The 17436-nt window shown below is 44.9% G+C and overlaps 1 protein-coding gene across 1 annotated transcript in view; it reads left to right on the top strand.

Annotated features, from left to right (window-relative positions):
• Positions 1–17436, top strand: part of CASTOR2 (cytosolic arginine sensor for mTORC1 subunit 2) — a 182167-nt gene that overhangs the window by 58838 nt on the left and 105893 nt on the right. The window contains exon 2 of the mRNA XM_070735232.1: positions 10122–10192. Coding sequence (XP_070591333.1) covers positions 10122–10192 — 71 coding nt within the window. The remainder of the gene's footprint in view (positions 1–10121; positions 10193–17436) is intronic.

Genomic DNA, 17436 nt, shown 5'->3' with positions numbered 1-17436 from the left:
GAAGAACTCGGAGAAAGCGCTCTCGCAGCCCCCTTGCTGAAAGAGGGAGAGGGAGATAGAAATCTTCTTCTCCCTCTCTCTTTCAGCGAGGGGGCTGCAAGAGTGCTTTCTCCGAGTTCTTCGGGAACGCCTGCCCTGCCTCTACTGCAGCCCCCTTGCTGAAAGCTCGGGAGGAAAGCGCTCCCAGCAAAGGGGCTGCGAGAGGGGTGGGGCGGGCATTCCTGAAGCGCACGGAGAAAACCCTCTCTCGCAGCCCCCTGGCTGGGAGCGCAGAAGTGGAGGAGGAGGAGAAGCTGTAGCCACCGCCGCAGGATAAGTGAGAGAGAGAGAGAAAGAGGGGGGAGAGAGAGATAGCAAGAGAGAGAAGAGAAAGAAAGCAAGAGAGATAGAAAGAGAAAGAAAGCAAGAGAGAGAGAAAGAAAACAGAAAGAGAGTGAAAGACGGGGAGAGAAATAGAAAGAGAGGGACAGAGAAAGTGAGAAAAAGAGAGAGAGAGCAAGAGGAGGAGAGAGAATGAGAAAGAGAGAGAAATGACTCTTGATTTAAAGCATATGGTAAAAAACACCCAAATAATAACAAAGAAAAAAAACCCCAGCCGGTTGTGTGTGTGTGTGTGTGTGTGTGTGTGTGAACTCTTGAACCATTTCCAATAGCTCACCTGTTATTGGAAATAACAGGTGAGTTCACACACACACACACAAACAAGGAGGGAGGAGACAGGGATGGAAAAAGAGGAGAAGATAGTAATAATAGTAATAGATTTTGGTTTTGTTTTATTATTAATTTCTTTTAATAAAAAAGAAGGGATTTTTTTCTTATTTATTTATTTATTTATTTATTTATTTATTTATTTATTTATACTTCTATGCCGCCTAGTCCCAAAGGGACTGCCGCTCAGACACTATACTTTTCCGCCCACACCGGAAAAAAATTAGAGGGAACATTGTTGACAGCCCCTCAGAGACATTTAGTAATGAAAGAGTTAACTATGTGTGCCTTATTAGATCCTCCTATTATGATGTAATATCCTGCCAACTCACTTCCTTCTTCTTCACTCCTCACTCTCTTCTCTTCTAATCCTCCATCATGTAAGACGTATATTTTGTGTTGTCCCTCGAGACAATCTTTATTTTGTTTATTTCTGTCTTTAAAATAAATATATCTTGTTTGAACAAATGACTAAGGCTTTTATCCATCGATATCCGCAGGGTTAAGGTCCTAACAGACTTTAATCATCACACAAACCGTGACAAATTCAATGAAGCAGTTGCTGTTATGTGCCAGTGCCTTAAAGCTGTAAGGGTCTGGATGGGAGCCAACAGGCTCAAGCTCAACCCCGACAAGATTGAGTGGCTCTGGGCATTACCTCCGAAGGATCATTCCATCTGTCCATCCATTGTTCTTGTGGGGGGGTGGACCTTAACCCCCTCAGAAACGGTCTGCAACTTTGGAATCCTCCTGGATCCACAGCTGAGCCTTGACCAACATTTTTCAGCTGTGGCCAGGGAGACCTTTGCCCAGGTTCTCCTGGTTTACCAGTTGTGGCCCTATTTGGACCAGGAGGCTCTGCACACAGTCACTCAGGCCCTCATCACCTCCCGTCTTGATTATTGCAACAGGCTGTACATGGGGTTACCCTTGAAGAGTGTTTGGAGACTGCAGATAGTCCAGAATGCATCTTCGCAAGCATAAAGATAAAAACAATGCTCCATGCACTGCACTGTTTGTCAGTTAGTCTCCGGTCACAATTCAAGGTGTTGGTTATCAACTATAAAGCCCTACATGGCTTAGGACCAGACTATCTACGGGACCGTCTCCTGCTGCATACCTCCAGAGACCAATTAGATCGCACAGGGTTGGCCTTCTCCAAGTCTCATCAACTAAGCAATGTAGGTTGGCGGGCTTACGGGAGAGGGCCTTCTCTGTGGCTGCCCTGGCCCTATGGAACCAACTACCCCCCGATGTCTATACTGCTCCCTACTGACCTTCGGAAAGACTGTGAAGACCTGGCTTTGCCAGCTACCCTGGGCGGCCGTGAATGTTAACATCCAGTCACTGCCGAACTGTGATTGAATTGGTATGTTTGTGTGTTTGATTGGAAGTTTATCTGTGCCCCCAGGGTTACCTGAATAGCGCAAATGGATGTGGAACCTTCTTGGAACTGCTGTGTTGCAAGCAGGAGATAGGTGATGTTATATCTTTCCCCTCTGTTGAGAAAGGGCTGTTCAGTCTTAATGTAGATAGCCCCTTTGACCCCACTTTCAAACCAGCGGTTCTCTCTGTCCAGAATGTGGACTTTGCTGTCTTCAAAACTCTTTCAAATGCAGCTGAATCCTGTCCTGATGGGTTTGTTCTCCTATGTTGTGCCATGCGTTTGTTTCCCCAGTGTACAGAGCTGCACATGACTCACTGCATGTGTAATAATTCTGCCATCAGTTCCCAAGAATAGCAACCCATACAAGAGGTTGAGGTTTACAAGTGTAGAAGAATATAGGCAAAGGGGTCATCTCAGGGGTGGGTTCCACTTATCTTTGCCACCGGTTCACACCACAATGTTTTGCACAAGCATCCCTTTGTGCAATTTTGCTTCCGCGCAGTGAAGGGCTCCACTCACCTTTTCCTACCGGTACTGGGATCCCGAGGCCAGCGTGGCTGCGTGCCTGACACATGTGCGCGTGCCCCCAAGCGAGATTTCACTTCTGTGCATTTTGTGGGAATTGCTAGAATCTCGCCGGCACAAGCATCCTTGCATGAGATTTTTCTCCAGGCGCATGTGCAGAAGCAAAATCTCACTTGGAGGCATACACACAAGTGTTGGGCGCACATCTGGCCGGGATAGTCTCTGGAACTCAGTAAAAAGTCCTACTGGATCGACGATCCCATTTGTACTGGGTGGGGCCCATTACTGCTTCCGCGCATGCCCAGCTGTGTTTTGGGTGAAGAAATAAATGTCAGTATAGTGGTACCTCTACTTACGAACTTAATTCGTTCTTCGACCAGGTTCTTAAGTAGAAAAGTTTGCAAGAAGAAGCAATTTTTCCCATAGGAATCAATGTAAAAGCAAATAATGCGTGCAATTGGGGAAACCACAGGGAGGAGGGAGGCCCTGTTTCCTCCCAGGAGATTCCTAGAGGGGCCTCACGGAGGCTTCTCCCTGCCTTTTCCGGCCCTGTTTCCACCTAGGAGATTCCTAGATAGGCCCCACGGAGGCTTCTCCCTGCCTTTTCCGGTTACTGTTTTGGAGGCTTGGGTTTGAAGGGGAAAATAGTTCTTGAGAAGAGGCAAAAAACCCCACCTTTTTTTAATTTATTTTTTTAAATTAATTTTTAACAAATTTATATACACACAACATAAAACAGTGCATAGTGAAATGTGCCCACCACCCAAACACACACACATTCCCCACCACCAAATCGGGGGTGTTTCTTGTATAGTCCACTTGACCTAAGAGCAATATATCTATTTACATATTATAGAGTGATTCCAATTTATTTCTTGTAGCTTGGTCTTGGATTCTGTTCGTCATATATCGTCTTACCTTGTCCCACCGTCCCATCAGTTGTCCCAACTCAGTTTCATTATCCGAATTTATCCTTTTATCCATAATTTCAAATTGAATATGGTCCACCATGTACCTATACCAATTTTGCATTGTCCATTTTGTCGCATCCTTCCAACCCAAAACTATTACTGCCTGAGCGCTTTCTATTGCTGCTTGTTTTATTTCTCTAAATTCTCCCATCGCATTACTTTTAACTACCGTGTTTCCCCGATAGTAAGACCCCCCCGATTGTAAGACATATGGGGGGTTTCAGGGGGGTCGGCTTATATAAGCCATACCCCGAAAGTAAGACATATGTCTTACTTTCGGGGAAACACGGTATAAACGGTATTGCGGGGGGGGGGCGATGACATTGCTTCCAAGCTCCCCGCTCGCCGCGGCCTCTTCCACCGCCTCTTCCCCTGCCGAAGCTCAGCTGCAAGCGGCCAGCGAGGCCGCTTGCAGCTTCGCTCGCCTTCCAAGCTCCCCGCGCGCCTTCGCATTCTCCCCGCGCGCCTTCGCCTTCCAAGCTCCCCGCGCGCATTGCTTCCAAGCTCCCCGCGCGCCTTCGCATTCTCCCCACGCGCCTTCGCCTTCCAAGCTCCCCGCGCGCATTGCTTCCAAGCTCCCCGCGCGCCTTCGCTCGCCTTCGCTTGCCACCGCCTCTTCCCCTGCCGAAGCTCAGCTGCAAGCGGCCAGCGAGGCCGATCGGATCCGAGGCGAGCGGCCGGAGCTGCGCCCTCCTTCGCCCGCCTCCTTTCCGCTCGCCTTGAAGCCGAGCGGCCTCACTGGCCGCTTGCAGCTGAGCCTCGGCAGGGGAAGAGGTGGTGGCGCCGCGGCGAGCGAAGGCGAGGGGCGCGCAGGGAGCTGTGCCCTCCTTCACCAGCCTCCTTTCAGGCAGCTCCCTGCGCGCCCCTCGCCTTCGCTCGCCGCGGCGCCACCGCCTCTTCCCCTGCCGAGGCTCAGCTGCAAGCGGCTCCGAGGCGAGCGGAAAGGAGGCGGGCGAAGGAGGGCGCAGCTCCGGCCGCTCGCCTCGGATCCGATCGGCCTCGCTGGCCGCTTGCAGCTGAGCTTCGGCAGGGGAAGAGGCGGTGGCGAGCGAAGGCGAGCGAAGGCGCGCGGGGAGCTTGGAAGCAATGCGCGCGGGGAGCTTGGAAGGCGAAGGCGCGCGGGGAGAATGCAAAGGCGCGCGGGGAGCTTGGAAGCAATGCGCGCGGGGAGCTTGGAAGGCGAAGGCGCGCGGGGAGATGTAAGACATACCCCCAAAGTAAGACACAGTGGGGCTTTTGGGGGTAAAAAGATAGTAAGACACTGCCTTACTATCGGGGAAACACGGTAGTACTGCCATTTCCTTAGTGATTGTCCATTGAACACCTGGTTCTTATGTAGAAAAGTTGGTAAGTAGAGGCATTTTTAGGTAGAGGTACCACTGTATTAACCCGGAAACGGGCGAGCGGGCTGTTTTTCAAGCAGCGGAAGAGGAGAAGCCATCCAAACACGGAAAAATTCACCAAAAATTCAAAAAAAAAAAGATGGCAGTGCCCACAGACCATCACTGATTGCACTGGATCCGTGACACCGGCGGATCACTAACAGGCAATCTGGTCCGAACCGAGAGCAACTCATCCCTGGGTCTTCTTCACATAAACTCTTTAGAAGCATCCTATTCATACGTCTTGTCATGGTATCAAGTTCCTGCTTGCCCTGTAAAGGGAATGGATTTCCAACTGCATTATTTTATGAAGTTCATGGAGTGGAACGAGGACGTCAGCAAGATTCTACCGCCTTATCTGTCCTTATTTGAATTACCATATTGCTAATTTTATGCAAATCTGAGCTTGTATCTTGTTTCTCCATCCCGGTTCAGCAATGCCATTACTCCCTCTTTTTTGAATAATGATTAACTGCATGTGGAAATGTGTTCTTAAATAGCAACAGCAATAGCTCTTAGACTTTTCACAGCGCTTTTTTACAGCTCTCTCTACGAGATTGCCAGAATCAGCATATTGCCCCCAACAATGTGGAGGCAACAATCATGCCCTCATCCCCTCGAGGTTCGATTACTGCAACGCTCTCTACATGGGGCTACCTTTGAAAAGTGTTCGGAAACTTCAGATCGTGCAGAATGCGGCCGCGAGAGCCATCGTGGGGCTTCCTAGATTCGCCCACGTTTCTGCAACACTCCGCGGCCTGCACTGGCTGCCGATCGGTTTCCGGGCACAATTCAAAGTGTTGGTAATGACCTTTAAAGCCCTATATGGCATTGGACCAGAATACCTCCGGAACCGCCTTCTACCGCATGAATCCCAGCGGCCGGTAAGGTCCCACAGAGTTGGCCTTCTCCGGGTCCCATCGACCAAACAATGTCGTTTGGCGGGCCCCAGGGGAAGAGCCTTCTCTGTGGCAGCCCTGGCCCTCTGGAACCAACTCCCTCCAGAGATTAGAACGGCCCCCACCCTCCTTGTCTTTCGCAAATTACTTAAGACCCACTTTTGTCGCCAGGCATGGGGGAGTTAAGTTATCCTTTCCCCCTAGGCTGTTACAAGTTATGCATGGTATGTTTGTGTGTATGTTTGGTTTTCTATAATAAGGGGTTTTTAGTTGTTTTTATTAATTGGATTGTTCATGTTGTTTTACCACTGTTGTTAGTCGCCCCGAGTCTGCGGAGAGGGGCGGCATACAAATCCAATAAATAATAATAATAATAATAATAATAATAATAATAATAATAATAATAAAAAACATAATAAACATAATAATAATGATGATGATGATGATGTGGGTCCTCATTTTACGGAAGGATGGAAGGCTGAGTCAACCTTGAGCCCATCAGATTGAAACTCCAGGTAGTGGGCAGAGTTAGTCTGCAATACTGCATTCTAAACACTGTGCCACCATTGTCTTTTGAAGGAGCACTTGTAAGAAAATAATATGTTACAGAGTAGAGTAGAATAGAATAGAATTCTTTATTGGACAAGTGTGATTGGACGTACAAAGAATTTGTCATTGGTGCCTATGCTCCCAGTGTACATAAAAGAAAAGATACATTTGTCAAGAATCATGAGGTACAATACTTAATGATTATCGTAGGGTACAAATAAGCAATCAGGAAACAATCGATATGAATATAAATTGTAAGGATACAAGCAACAACTTAGTCATACAGTCATAAGTGGGAGGAAATGGGTGATAGGAATGATGAGAAAAAACTAGTAATAGTAGTGTAGACTTAGTAAATACTTTGACAGTGTTGAGGGAATTATTTGTTTAGCAGAGTGATGGCGTTCAGGAAAAAGCTGTTCTTGTGTCTAGTTGTCTTGGTGTGCAGTGCTCTGTAGCGACATTTTGAGAGTAGGAGTTGAAATAGTTTATGTCCAGGATGCAAGGGGTCAGTAAATATTTTCACAGCCCTCTTTTTGACTCGTGCAGTATACAGGTTCTCAATGGAAGGCAGGTTGGCAGAAATACAAGCAACAAGTTAGTTATACCGTCATAAGTGGGAGGAGATGGGTGATAGGAACAACGAAAAGTCTAATAATAATAGTAATGCAGCCTTGGTGAATAATTTGACAGTGTTGAGGGAATTATTTGTTTAGCAGAGTGATGGCTTTTGGGGGGAAACTGTCCTTGTGTCTAGTTGTCTTGGTGTGCAGTGCTCTATAGCCTCTTTTTGAGGGTAGGATTTGAAACAGTTTATGTCCGTGATGCGAGGGATCAGTAAATATTTTCACGGTTGGTGCAGTATACAGGTCCTCAATGGAAGGCAGGTTGACAGTAATTGTTTTTTCTGCAGTTCTGATTATCTTTAGTCTTTGAAGGTAACTTTTTTTAAAGGCAACAGGGAGTAGCAAACCATTTCTGAAATCTTGCCAAGAAAACTGTAGGGAACTAGTCCGAGCATTCGCTAGCAGCGAAAACTGACTCAAAGGCACGAAAACTTTGCAGCCTCATATTGTACTGGCTTAGTCAGAACTGTATCTCGTGTCCCTTCTTGGAATTGACTTTCAAATAAACATCCATCACAGGAAGCCATAGGCTGTAACTATGAGATCATCTGTAACAGTGAAGATGAACCTTTTTAGGTTCGTGTGCCAAAAGGTGTGTGTATGTGCTAACATGCGTACAAGTGTCCACACCCCTTCCCTCCCCACACACATGTGCACACACCACTGCACTGTCCCTACACATGCGCACAATCCCCCCTCCCATCCCCGCACAGGTGTCACTGAACCCTGGGACGTGAAAAAATGGCCAAACGTGTAAAACACTGGGTGAGATCATCCAAGGACATGGGGTGAGGTATCATCAATATGCCGATGATACCCAGCTCACCGCTGGGTGAGATCATCCAAGGACATGGGGTGAGGTATCATCAATATGCCGATGATACCCAGCTTTACATCTCCACCCCATGCCCAGTCAACGAAGCGGTGGAAGTGATGTGCCGGTGCCTGGAGGCTGTTGGGGCCTGGATGGGTGTCAACAGACTCAAGCTCAACCCGGATAAGACGGAGTGGCTGTGGGTTTTGCCTCCCAAGGACAATCCCATCTGTCCGTCCATTACCCTGGGGGGGGAATCATTGACCCCCTCAGAGAGGGTCCGCAACTTGGGCGTCCTCCTCGATCCACAGCTCACATTAGAGAACCACCTTTCAGCTGTGGCGAGGGGGGCGTTTGCCCAGGTTCGCCTGGTGCACCAGTTGCGGCCCTATCTGGACCGGGACTCATTGCTCACAGTCACTCATGCCCTCATCACCTCGAGGTTCGACTACTGTAATGCTCTCTACATGGGGCTACCTTTGAAAAGTGTTCGGAAACTTCAGATCGTGCAGAATGCAGCTGCGAGAGCAGTCATGGGCTTACCCAGGTATGCCCATGTTTCACCATCACTCCACAGTCTGCATTGGCTGCCGATCAGTTTCCGGTCACAATTCAAAGTGTTGGTTATGACCTTTAAAGCCCTTCATGGCACTGGACCAGAATATCTCCGAGACCGCCTTCTGCCGCACGAATCCCAGCGACCGATTCGGTCCCACAGAGTGGGCCTCCTCCGGGTCCCGTCAACTAAACAATGCCGGTTGGCGGGCCCCAGGGGGAGAGCCTTCTCTGTGGCGGCACCGGCCCTCTGGAACCAACTCCCCCCGGAGATCAGAACTGCCCCTACTCTTCCTGCCTTCCGTAAACTCCTCAAAACCCACCTTTGCCGTCAGGCATGGGGAAACTAAACATCTCCCCTGGGCACGTTGAAGTTATATATGGTATGCCTGTATGTGTGTATGTTAGTATAGGGGATTTTCTTAAACTCATAATATTTTAATTAATTGGATTGTATTGGATTGTTTTTCACTTGTTGTGAGCCGCCCCGAGTCTTCGGAGAGGGGCGGCATACAAATCCAAATAATAAAATAAATAAATAAATAAATAAAACAGAAGTTCGGAAAAATGGACTTCCGGTTTGCCCGTTGTGCTGGTTTTTGCACTGCGGGGCTTCAGGAAGCTTTCCTGAACCCTCCAGAGTGCAAAAAAACCAGCACAACGGGCAAACCGGAAGTGCATTTTCCGAACTTCTGGTTTGTCCATTGGGTGGTGATTTTTTGCACTCCGGGGCTTCATGAAAGTTTCCCTGAAGCATCTGGAGGGCAAAACTGCCTTTCCCGAGGCTGAAAATCTTGTGTGCACTAGAGCTAACATAAGGCAACGTCTCATGTGCCTTCCAATATGGCTCCACGTGTCACCTGTGGCACACATGCCATAGGTTTGCCATCATGGATCTATAAGAACAAAGGTTCCACTGAGATCTATTACAGTGATGGCGAACCTATGGTACGGGTGCCACAGGTGGCCCGTGGAGCCCTATCTGCTGGCACATGAGCTGTTTGTTTATTGATTGATTGATTGATTGATTGATTGGGTTTGTATGCCGCCCCTCTCCGCAGACTCGTGTCCAGTCCAGTTTTAACATGCATGTATGTGCCAGCCAACTGATTTTTGGCTTGCACAGAGGCTCTGAGAGAGCATTTTTGGCTTCCAGAGAGCCTCTGGGGGGATGAGGAAGGGCGCTTTTACCCTCCCCCAGCTCCAGGGAACCTTCGGATTTTTGGGAGGGTGAAACGTGACCCTACTGGGCCCACCAGAATTTGGGAAACAGGACGTTTCCAGCCTCCAGAGAGCAGGGGAGGCTGTTTTCGCTCTCCCTAGGCATTGAATTATGGGTATGGGCACTCGCGCATGTGTGATAGCATGCACGCACCCTATTTCAGCACCCGAGGAAAAAAAGGTTCACTATCACTGATCTATTGGATGAAAGCCAACTTGGGGGCTTTGAGCCTGTTACTGTTTCTCATCCCAACCCACCTCGCAGGGTTGTTGTTATGAGGGGGAGAGAAAATGGAGGAAGGAGTATTACCAGTATGTATGTTCAACTACTTTTGGTTACTTATACAAAAATAAAGGAAAGGATAAAACATCTAATAAACAGGTAAATTTGGAGAGAGTTGTTTCTAAATTAATCGTGCATTAATCTTGATGGTCCGCTAATAGCTAAATGTGCCTTTTTTTTCTCCTGATTTTTCTCTTCCAGGTGCAAATTTTTCAGCCTGACTGAGACACCTGAAGACTACACAGTCATAGTGGATGAAGAAGGATTTTTAGGTGAGCTACCTCATTCTCGTACCATTTATTGTGTTTCATTTATAATGAAAAAAAGAGGGGGGGCTGGGGTGGGTTCCGCTTATCTTTTGCCACTGGTTTGCATCGTGACATTTTGCGTGCATGTCCCTTTGTACAAATTTACTTCCACGCATGCTCAGAAGATGGTTTTAGCCCGAATCACAGCTGAAGGTGTTCTGCCTGACTGGGCTCAGGCAATGCGTAACACTCCAAGGAAAAGAAATCAAACACACCTGTGCTCTGCTAATCAGCAAACCTGTATTAAATAAACAAAAAAGGGTTACTCAAAACAGTTCGTAGTGTCCGAAAACAATGCAAGGCTTACTTCAGCTGCATACAAAAACACAGGGGGAAAAAACAAAGACAACCTGGAATGAGCAAAGACGTTTCAGGAGTCCTTTTGAATCTTTGGAGCAAACAGCAAGTCCCAGAGTTTTCACCTCCCATTTGTCTGAAAAAGCTGGGTTGAAAACTCCAACGGCACGGAACAGAAACTTCAGAGCAGGAACCACAAAATAACACAGATAAACAGCCACAGTCTGCCTTGGGCCGTTGTTCCCTTTTATACCTTTAGCCCTCATTAAAGGAACCACACCCAGACCTCAGTATAAGAACCACACCCAGCCCAGGTGCTCCTATAATGACTTGTAATACTCCTTAAAGTGATCCCTTCTTTGCATAGCTCTTCAGCTACACAGATCAATATATTGATCTGCAGAAGAACCCAGGGACGAAAGACTGTCTGAGGGACTGCATGCCAAATCCCCTGGGCTGTCTGCTGAATCCTGCGTCCCAGTGGCCTCGTCCTCCTGGCTGTCTGCCACATCTTCCTGGCTGTCAGCCAGGCTTTCACATTCACTTTGTGCTGCGTCTCTCCCACCTGTGGGAGCAACGGCTGGCCCAAGCCCAAACACAACCGAAGGAGCTGCTCAGCTGTGTTTCGGGCGAAGAAAATAAAGATCCACCTGCGGGTGGGCGGGAGAGCTTTTTTCATAGCAGAGAACAAGGAGAAGCCATCAAACATCGGGGGGGGGGGGGAATCATCGAAAATTGCAAAAAAAAAAAAAATTAGCACACACAGCACAGACAGAAGCAGATCCATCATGCCATTTTCATGTCGCCAGCGAGTCGCTAACAGTTCAGGTGATCTGGTCCAAATCAGGAGGAATTCACCGCTGACTAAGGGTGGCATGGTAGCAGTGTTCTAATATCTAATGGGCTGACGAAGAGGGAGTCAAGCAGTGATGGGCTACCAAAATTTTTGCTACCACACTGTGGCCATGGCTTATGCATTTTGTTTCAACATCTTTCAGTGCAAATTGGGTGCTCTGGGGTGGAGCTCCAAATGTTGCTACCGGAACTGCGTTCCTGACCGTTCCGTAGGAGCCCATCACTAGAGTCAAGTCAAGCTAGTCTATTTTCTTCCATTTTTCTAAGCATTACAGATTTGTCAAGAGAGCTGGGGCTGCCCACAGTGTAACCAAGATACTGTACAGTATTTTGAGCCAGGCCATTTATGCCTTGACTAAGAACTCTGGATTGATTTATTCTGTGGTGCATTTGTTTGTTTTCTTTGCTAGAATGATCATTAGATGATGACAAAATGTTCATTTATTATTATAAAGACTGATTGCACACCCTGCTAAATGTTTAGATTTGATTTGACATAATTTTATCGACCTGCCATGTCCTTCCCCCAAAAGCGAATGTTGTCTGAAGGTACTAAAGGCATCAAGGATGTAAGCTGTTTCAAGTAAAGCTGCCTTTTGTAGGGAAGCCCATGATTGCTCTCGCAGCTGCATTCTGCAAAGACTTTGTAAGTCTTAATATAAGCTCTTACAAGTGTTCGATCGGATTTGGACTTACTCTTCCTCCATCTTACTTTCCTATTCTGTTCTCTTCAAGTTCTGCCACATCTACTATCCAAACTTTATTACGTCTACTATTCAGACTTTATTGTCTTTCTTATCAACAGTTGTTAAGACTCGGTTGTTATGTGGCAGGTGCTTATCTGTTTAATTCTAAAGTCCTAGAGCACCTTAGTTTCTTAGTTTTGATTGCTTTCCCTATTTTGTGATACCACCAGCTGTTGCTTGCAGATATTTCTTGCATATATTCCAAGGCAAAATTGTTGCTACTTTGTCTTGCAGTTGTCTGTAGTTAGTCTGGCGTAGGTCAGTGGTTCTCAACCTTTCTAATGCCCCAACCCCTTAATACACTTCCTCATGTTGTGGTGACCCCCAACCATAAGTCTAGCGCAAATTCTCCCAACAGAGTTTTAAGCTGATTGGCAGGAAGGTCAGAGGGACACCCCCACTATAAATGCCTGATTGGTCGGATTGTAAAAATATGTTCAAAGGCGGCAGAAGTTTTAGTTCTTAACACCATGGCGACCCCTGTGAAACTGTCATTTGACCCCCAAAGGGGGCCCGACACCCAGGTTGAGAACCACTGGTGTAGCTGGTCTACTGTTTCTTCAGCTTCTTTGCAGATTCTCATTGTATTTTTGTATTTTATTTTCTAAGAGTTGTGGCGGCACAGTGGTTACAATGCAGTACTGCAGAGCACTTCTGCTGACTCTTAGCTGCCAGCAGTTCGGCAGTTTGATTCTCACCGGCTCAGGGTTGACTCAGCCTTCCATCCTTCGGAGCTCGGTAAAATGAGAACCCAGATTGTTATGCTGACTCTGTAAACAGCTTAGAAACATAGAAACATAGAAGACTGACTGCAGAAAAAGACCTCATGGTCCATCTAGTCTGCCCTTATACTATTTCCTGTATTTTGTCTTACAATGGATATATGTTTATCCCAGGCATGTTTCAATTCAGTTACTGTGGATTTATCTACCACGTCTGCTGGAAGTTTGTTCCAAGGATCTACTACTCTTTCAGTAAAATAATATTTTCTCATGTTGCTTTTGATCTTTCCGCCAACTAACTTCAGATTGTGTCCCCTTGTTCTTGTGTTCACTTTCCTATTAAAAACACTTCCCTCCTGAACCTTATTTAACCCTTTGACATATTTAAATGTTTCGATCAGGTCCCCCCTTTTCCTTCTGTCCTCCAGACTATACAGACTGAGTTCATTAAGTCTTTCCTGATATGTTTTATGCTTAAGACCTTCCACCATTCTTGTAGCCCGTCTTTGGACCTGTTCAATTTTGTCAATATCTTTTTGTAGGTGAGGTCTCCAGAACTGAACACAGTATTCCAAATTTGGTCTCACCAGCGCTCTATATAGCGGGATCACAATCTCCCTCTTCCTGCTTGTTATACCTCTAGCTATGCAGCCAAGCATCCTACTTGCGAGGGGTCAGTAAATATTTTCACTGCCCTCTTTTTGACAGTATACAGGTCCTCAATGGAAGGCAGGTTGGCAGCAATTTTTTTTCTGCAGTTCTGATTATCCTCTGAAGTCTGTGTCTGTCTTATTGGGTTGCAATATGGTAGTAAAATTTTTGGTAGCCCTTCACTGTATATACTATATTATATGTTTTTGTGTGTGTGTGTGTGTAAAATATATAGTATATAATATATAGTATATCTATATAATATATACAGTATATTATATATACATACGTACGTATGTATGTATGTATCACATGTTTTTGCTGATATGTCAATATACCAGGGTGATCCAACAGAAAATAATAGAATGATGTAAATCAGTATTTCTCAACGTTGATAAGTTTCCCCAATACTGGCTGGAGAATTCTGGGAGTTGAAGTCCACCCATCTTAAAGATGTCAAGGTTGAGAAACATTGATATATCCCATTAAGTATTTCCCCCTATAAGTGGCAAAATTAGTAGGCCTTCAAGGCTAGAAACTTAGAAATCTAGAGACAAACTCTTCTTCTAATAATATCTTTTTATGTATAGTCAGAGAAAAAGCATCATGTACTGGAGCATACGAAATAGATGGCTGTTGCTGTTTCCGATTAGAATCAAGCTACATTTAGCAAACAAGAGGAAATAGAATTTTTTCCCTCTCTATTTATGAATGTCAGGGAGAAATTATGTGGAAAATTATTTAAACTAATGGCCTGAGAAATGCTCTGCTAAAGCTATTTTCTACCCCTCTTCTAATTGCATCTTAAACATTAATAGCCTCAGCAGCCAGAAAGTCGCCCTCACGCAAGTGTCACACTTCACTTGGAGCAATTTATTTCCTGAGATAATGAACTGGATCAGGAGAAGTTGGAGGAGGAGGAGGAAGAGGAGGTAGTGCTAATTGGTTGGCCGTCCTGCAGAAATGAATCTGCTGAGCTTATAAGGAAATAATATGGAGAACTTTAGAGAAAACATTCTTGTCCAGCTTCAAATGAGGCTGGATTTGCTGTGTTCATCTTTCTCTGTTCTCGTCCATGTGTGGTCTCCTCCTCTGGCGATTCAGTAGGTGACAGAAGTCTAGTAGCTTCTTGGATGAGAAACGAAACACCTTCAAGGAAAAACAAAGTCCAGTTGCTTTTTTAAAAAGCATCTTTGGGTTAAGAGATGATGGTTCTAAGACTGCTCTAGGAAGCTAAGCAGAGTCCATTTGGTTAGAGCCCTTCACTCCTCCACTCGAAACAGAATACCCTACGAAAATAGACTATCTATCCTGGGTCTTGAAAGCTTAGAACTGCGGCGCCTAAAACACAATCTAAGTATTGCCCACAAGATCATATGCTGCAACGTCCTTCCGGTCAACGACTACTTCAGCTTCAACCGCAACAACACAAGAGCACACAACAGATTCAAACTTAATATTAACCGCTCCAAACTTCTCTCCCTATCTCTTATATCATATATATTCTCTCCCTCCCATCTACTTCTCTTCTTTTTTACTTTCTATCTTTATATATATTATTTAATGTCTATTCTCTTCCATATGTATTGTATATTGGACAAAGAATAAATAAATAAATAAATAAAGATTCTGGACCATCAAGTATTCCAGAATTGTAAGCTAAAATAGAAACATAGAAACATAGAAGTCTGACGGCAGAAAAAGACCTCATGGTCCATCTAGTCTGCCCTTATACTATTTTCTGTATTTTATCTTAGGATGGATATATGTTTATCCCAGGCATGTTTAAATTCAGTTACTGTGGATTTATCTACCACGTCTGCTGGAAGTTTGTTCCAAGGATCTACTACTCTTTGAGTAAAATAATGTTTTCTCATGTTGCTTTTGATCTTTCCCCCAACTAACTTCAGATTGTGTCCCCTTGTTCTTGTGTTCACTTTCCTATTAAAAACACTTCCCTCCTGGACCTTATTTAACCCTTTAACATATTTAAATGTTTCGATCATGTCCCCTCTTTTTCTTCTGTCCTCCAGACTATACAGATTGAGTTCATTAAGTCTTTCCTGATACGTTTTATGCTTAAGACCTTCCACCATTCTTGTAGCCCGTCTTTGGACCCGTTCAATTTTGTCAATATCTTTTTGTAGGCGAGGTCTCCAGAACTGAACACAGTATTCCAAATGTGGTCTCACCAGCACTCTATATAGCGGGATCATAATCTCCCTCTTCCTGCTTGTTATACCTCTAGCTATGCAGCCAAGCATCCTACTTGCTTTCCCTACCGCCTGACTGCACTGTTCACCCATTTTGAGACTGTCAGAAATCACTACTCCTAAATCTTTTTCTTCTGAAGTTTTTGCTAACACAGAACTGCCAATACAATACTCAGATTGAGGGTTAATTTTCCCCAAGTGCATTATTTTACCTTTGGAAACATTAAACTGCAGTTTCCATTGCTTTGACCATTTATCTAGTAAAGCTAAATCATTTACCATATTACAGACGCCTCCAGGAATATCAACCCTATTGCACACTTTAGAGTCAAATAGGGACTAAATATAGGGACTAAATATCTTGCTTTGGCATCAATCTAAATATCAATGTCTGTCAGACTGCACTTTTATTTTCTATCACTCAACCTTCCTTTCAAATTTCGATGTTGGAGAAGCCTCCAGAAAATATGTGGATGCCCAAGAAATAACAAATGGATCACAGATGGAATCAATCCAGAATTTTAATTTGAGGCACAAATGACTAAGCTTGGGTGACTATATTTTGGACACATTATTCAAAAATCCAGTTTTGATAATTCCACAATGCTGAGAAAAGTGGAAGGAAAGAGGGGGGGAAAGAGAACAATCAACAATCACCCTGGCAGTGGGGTGTACCATTGAGAAACCTGAAAGATCTCCTAGAAAAAAGCTTATCTTTGTGGCTGCTAAGAGTGGACACAGGCTTGATGGCACAATCAACAAATCAGTGGTGACTTTTATCTCATTTTATGATGAAGACCATAGATTAGATCAGCTTTACTCATCCAAGCAATCTCTAGGTTTGTTGGAATTGCAATTTCAAGGATTCTCAGCTATTGCTTTCTTAACACGTTGATAGCATACCAGATTAGTGAAGGCTAAATTAAGACCCATGTACCCTCTATTGCAGAAACTTAACTAAAAAAAAGAATCTAGTTAGAGTCAGGAGAAGTATTTACTAGAACAGAATAGATTTTTTTATTGGCCAAGTGTGATTGGACACACAAGGAATTTGTCTTGGTGCATATGCTCTCAGCGTACATAAAATAAAATATACATTTGTCAAGAATCATGTGGTACAACACTTAATGATTGTCATGGGGTCAATTAAGCAATGAAGAAGCAATATTAATAAAAATCTTAGGATATAAGCAACAAGTTACAGTCATACAGTCAACATGGGAGGAAATGGGTGATAGGAATGATGAGAAAAACTAGTAGAATAGAAGTGCAGATTTAGTAGAAAGTCTGACAGTGTTGAGGGAAATATTTGTTTAGTAGAGTGATGGTGTTCGGGAAAAAACTGTTCTTGTGTCTAGTTGTCTTGGTTGGTAGCAATTGTTTTTTCTGCAGTTCTGATTATCCTCTGAAGTCTGTGTCGGTCCTGTTGGGTTGCAGCACCAAACCAGACAGTTATAGAGGTGCAGATGACAGACTCAATGATTCCTCTGTAGAACTGTATCAGCAGCTCCTTGGGCAGTTTGAGCTTCCTGAGCTGGCGCAGAAAGATCAAAGCAAAAAACCTGTAATTATTATTTTTAATTAAAACAAGTGTTAACCCATCATTTAAAAATGGAGAAAAAACATTTATTTTGAAAGTCCTTTCTGGTTTCTTAGTGAGATTCTAGAAAACTGGAAGGTACAAGTTCACCCAACTTCCTTCAAGCCTAAGATTTATTAATTTA

This window comes from Erythrolamprus reginae, chromosome 1, assembly GCF_031021105.1.
Source record: "Erythrolamprus reginae isolate rEryReg1 chromosome 1, rEryReg1.hap1, whole genome shotgun sequence".
NCBI classification, from domain to species: domain Eukaryota; kingdom Metazoa; phylum Chordata; class Lepidosauria; order Squamata; family Dipsadidae; genus Erythrolamprus; species Erythrolamprus reginae.
This window is presented reverse-complemented; position numbering and strand designations above follow the sequence as displayed.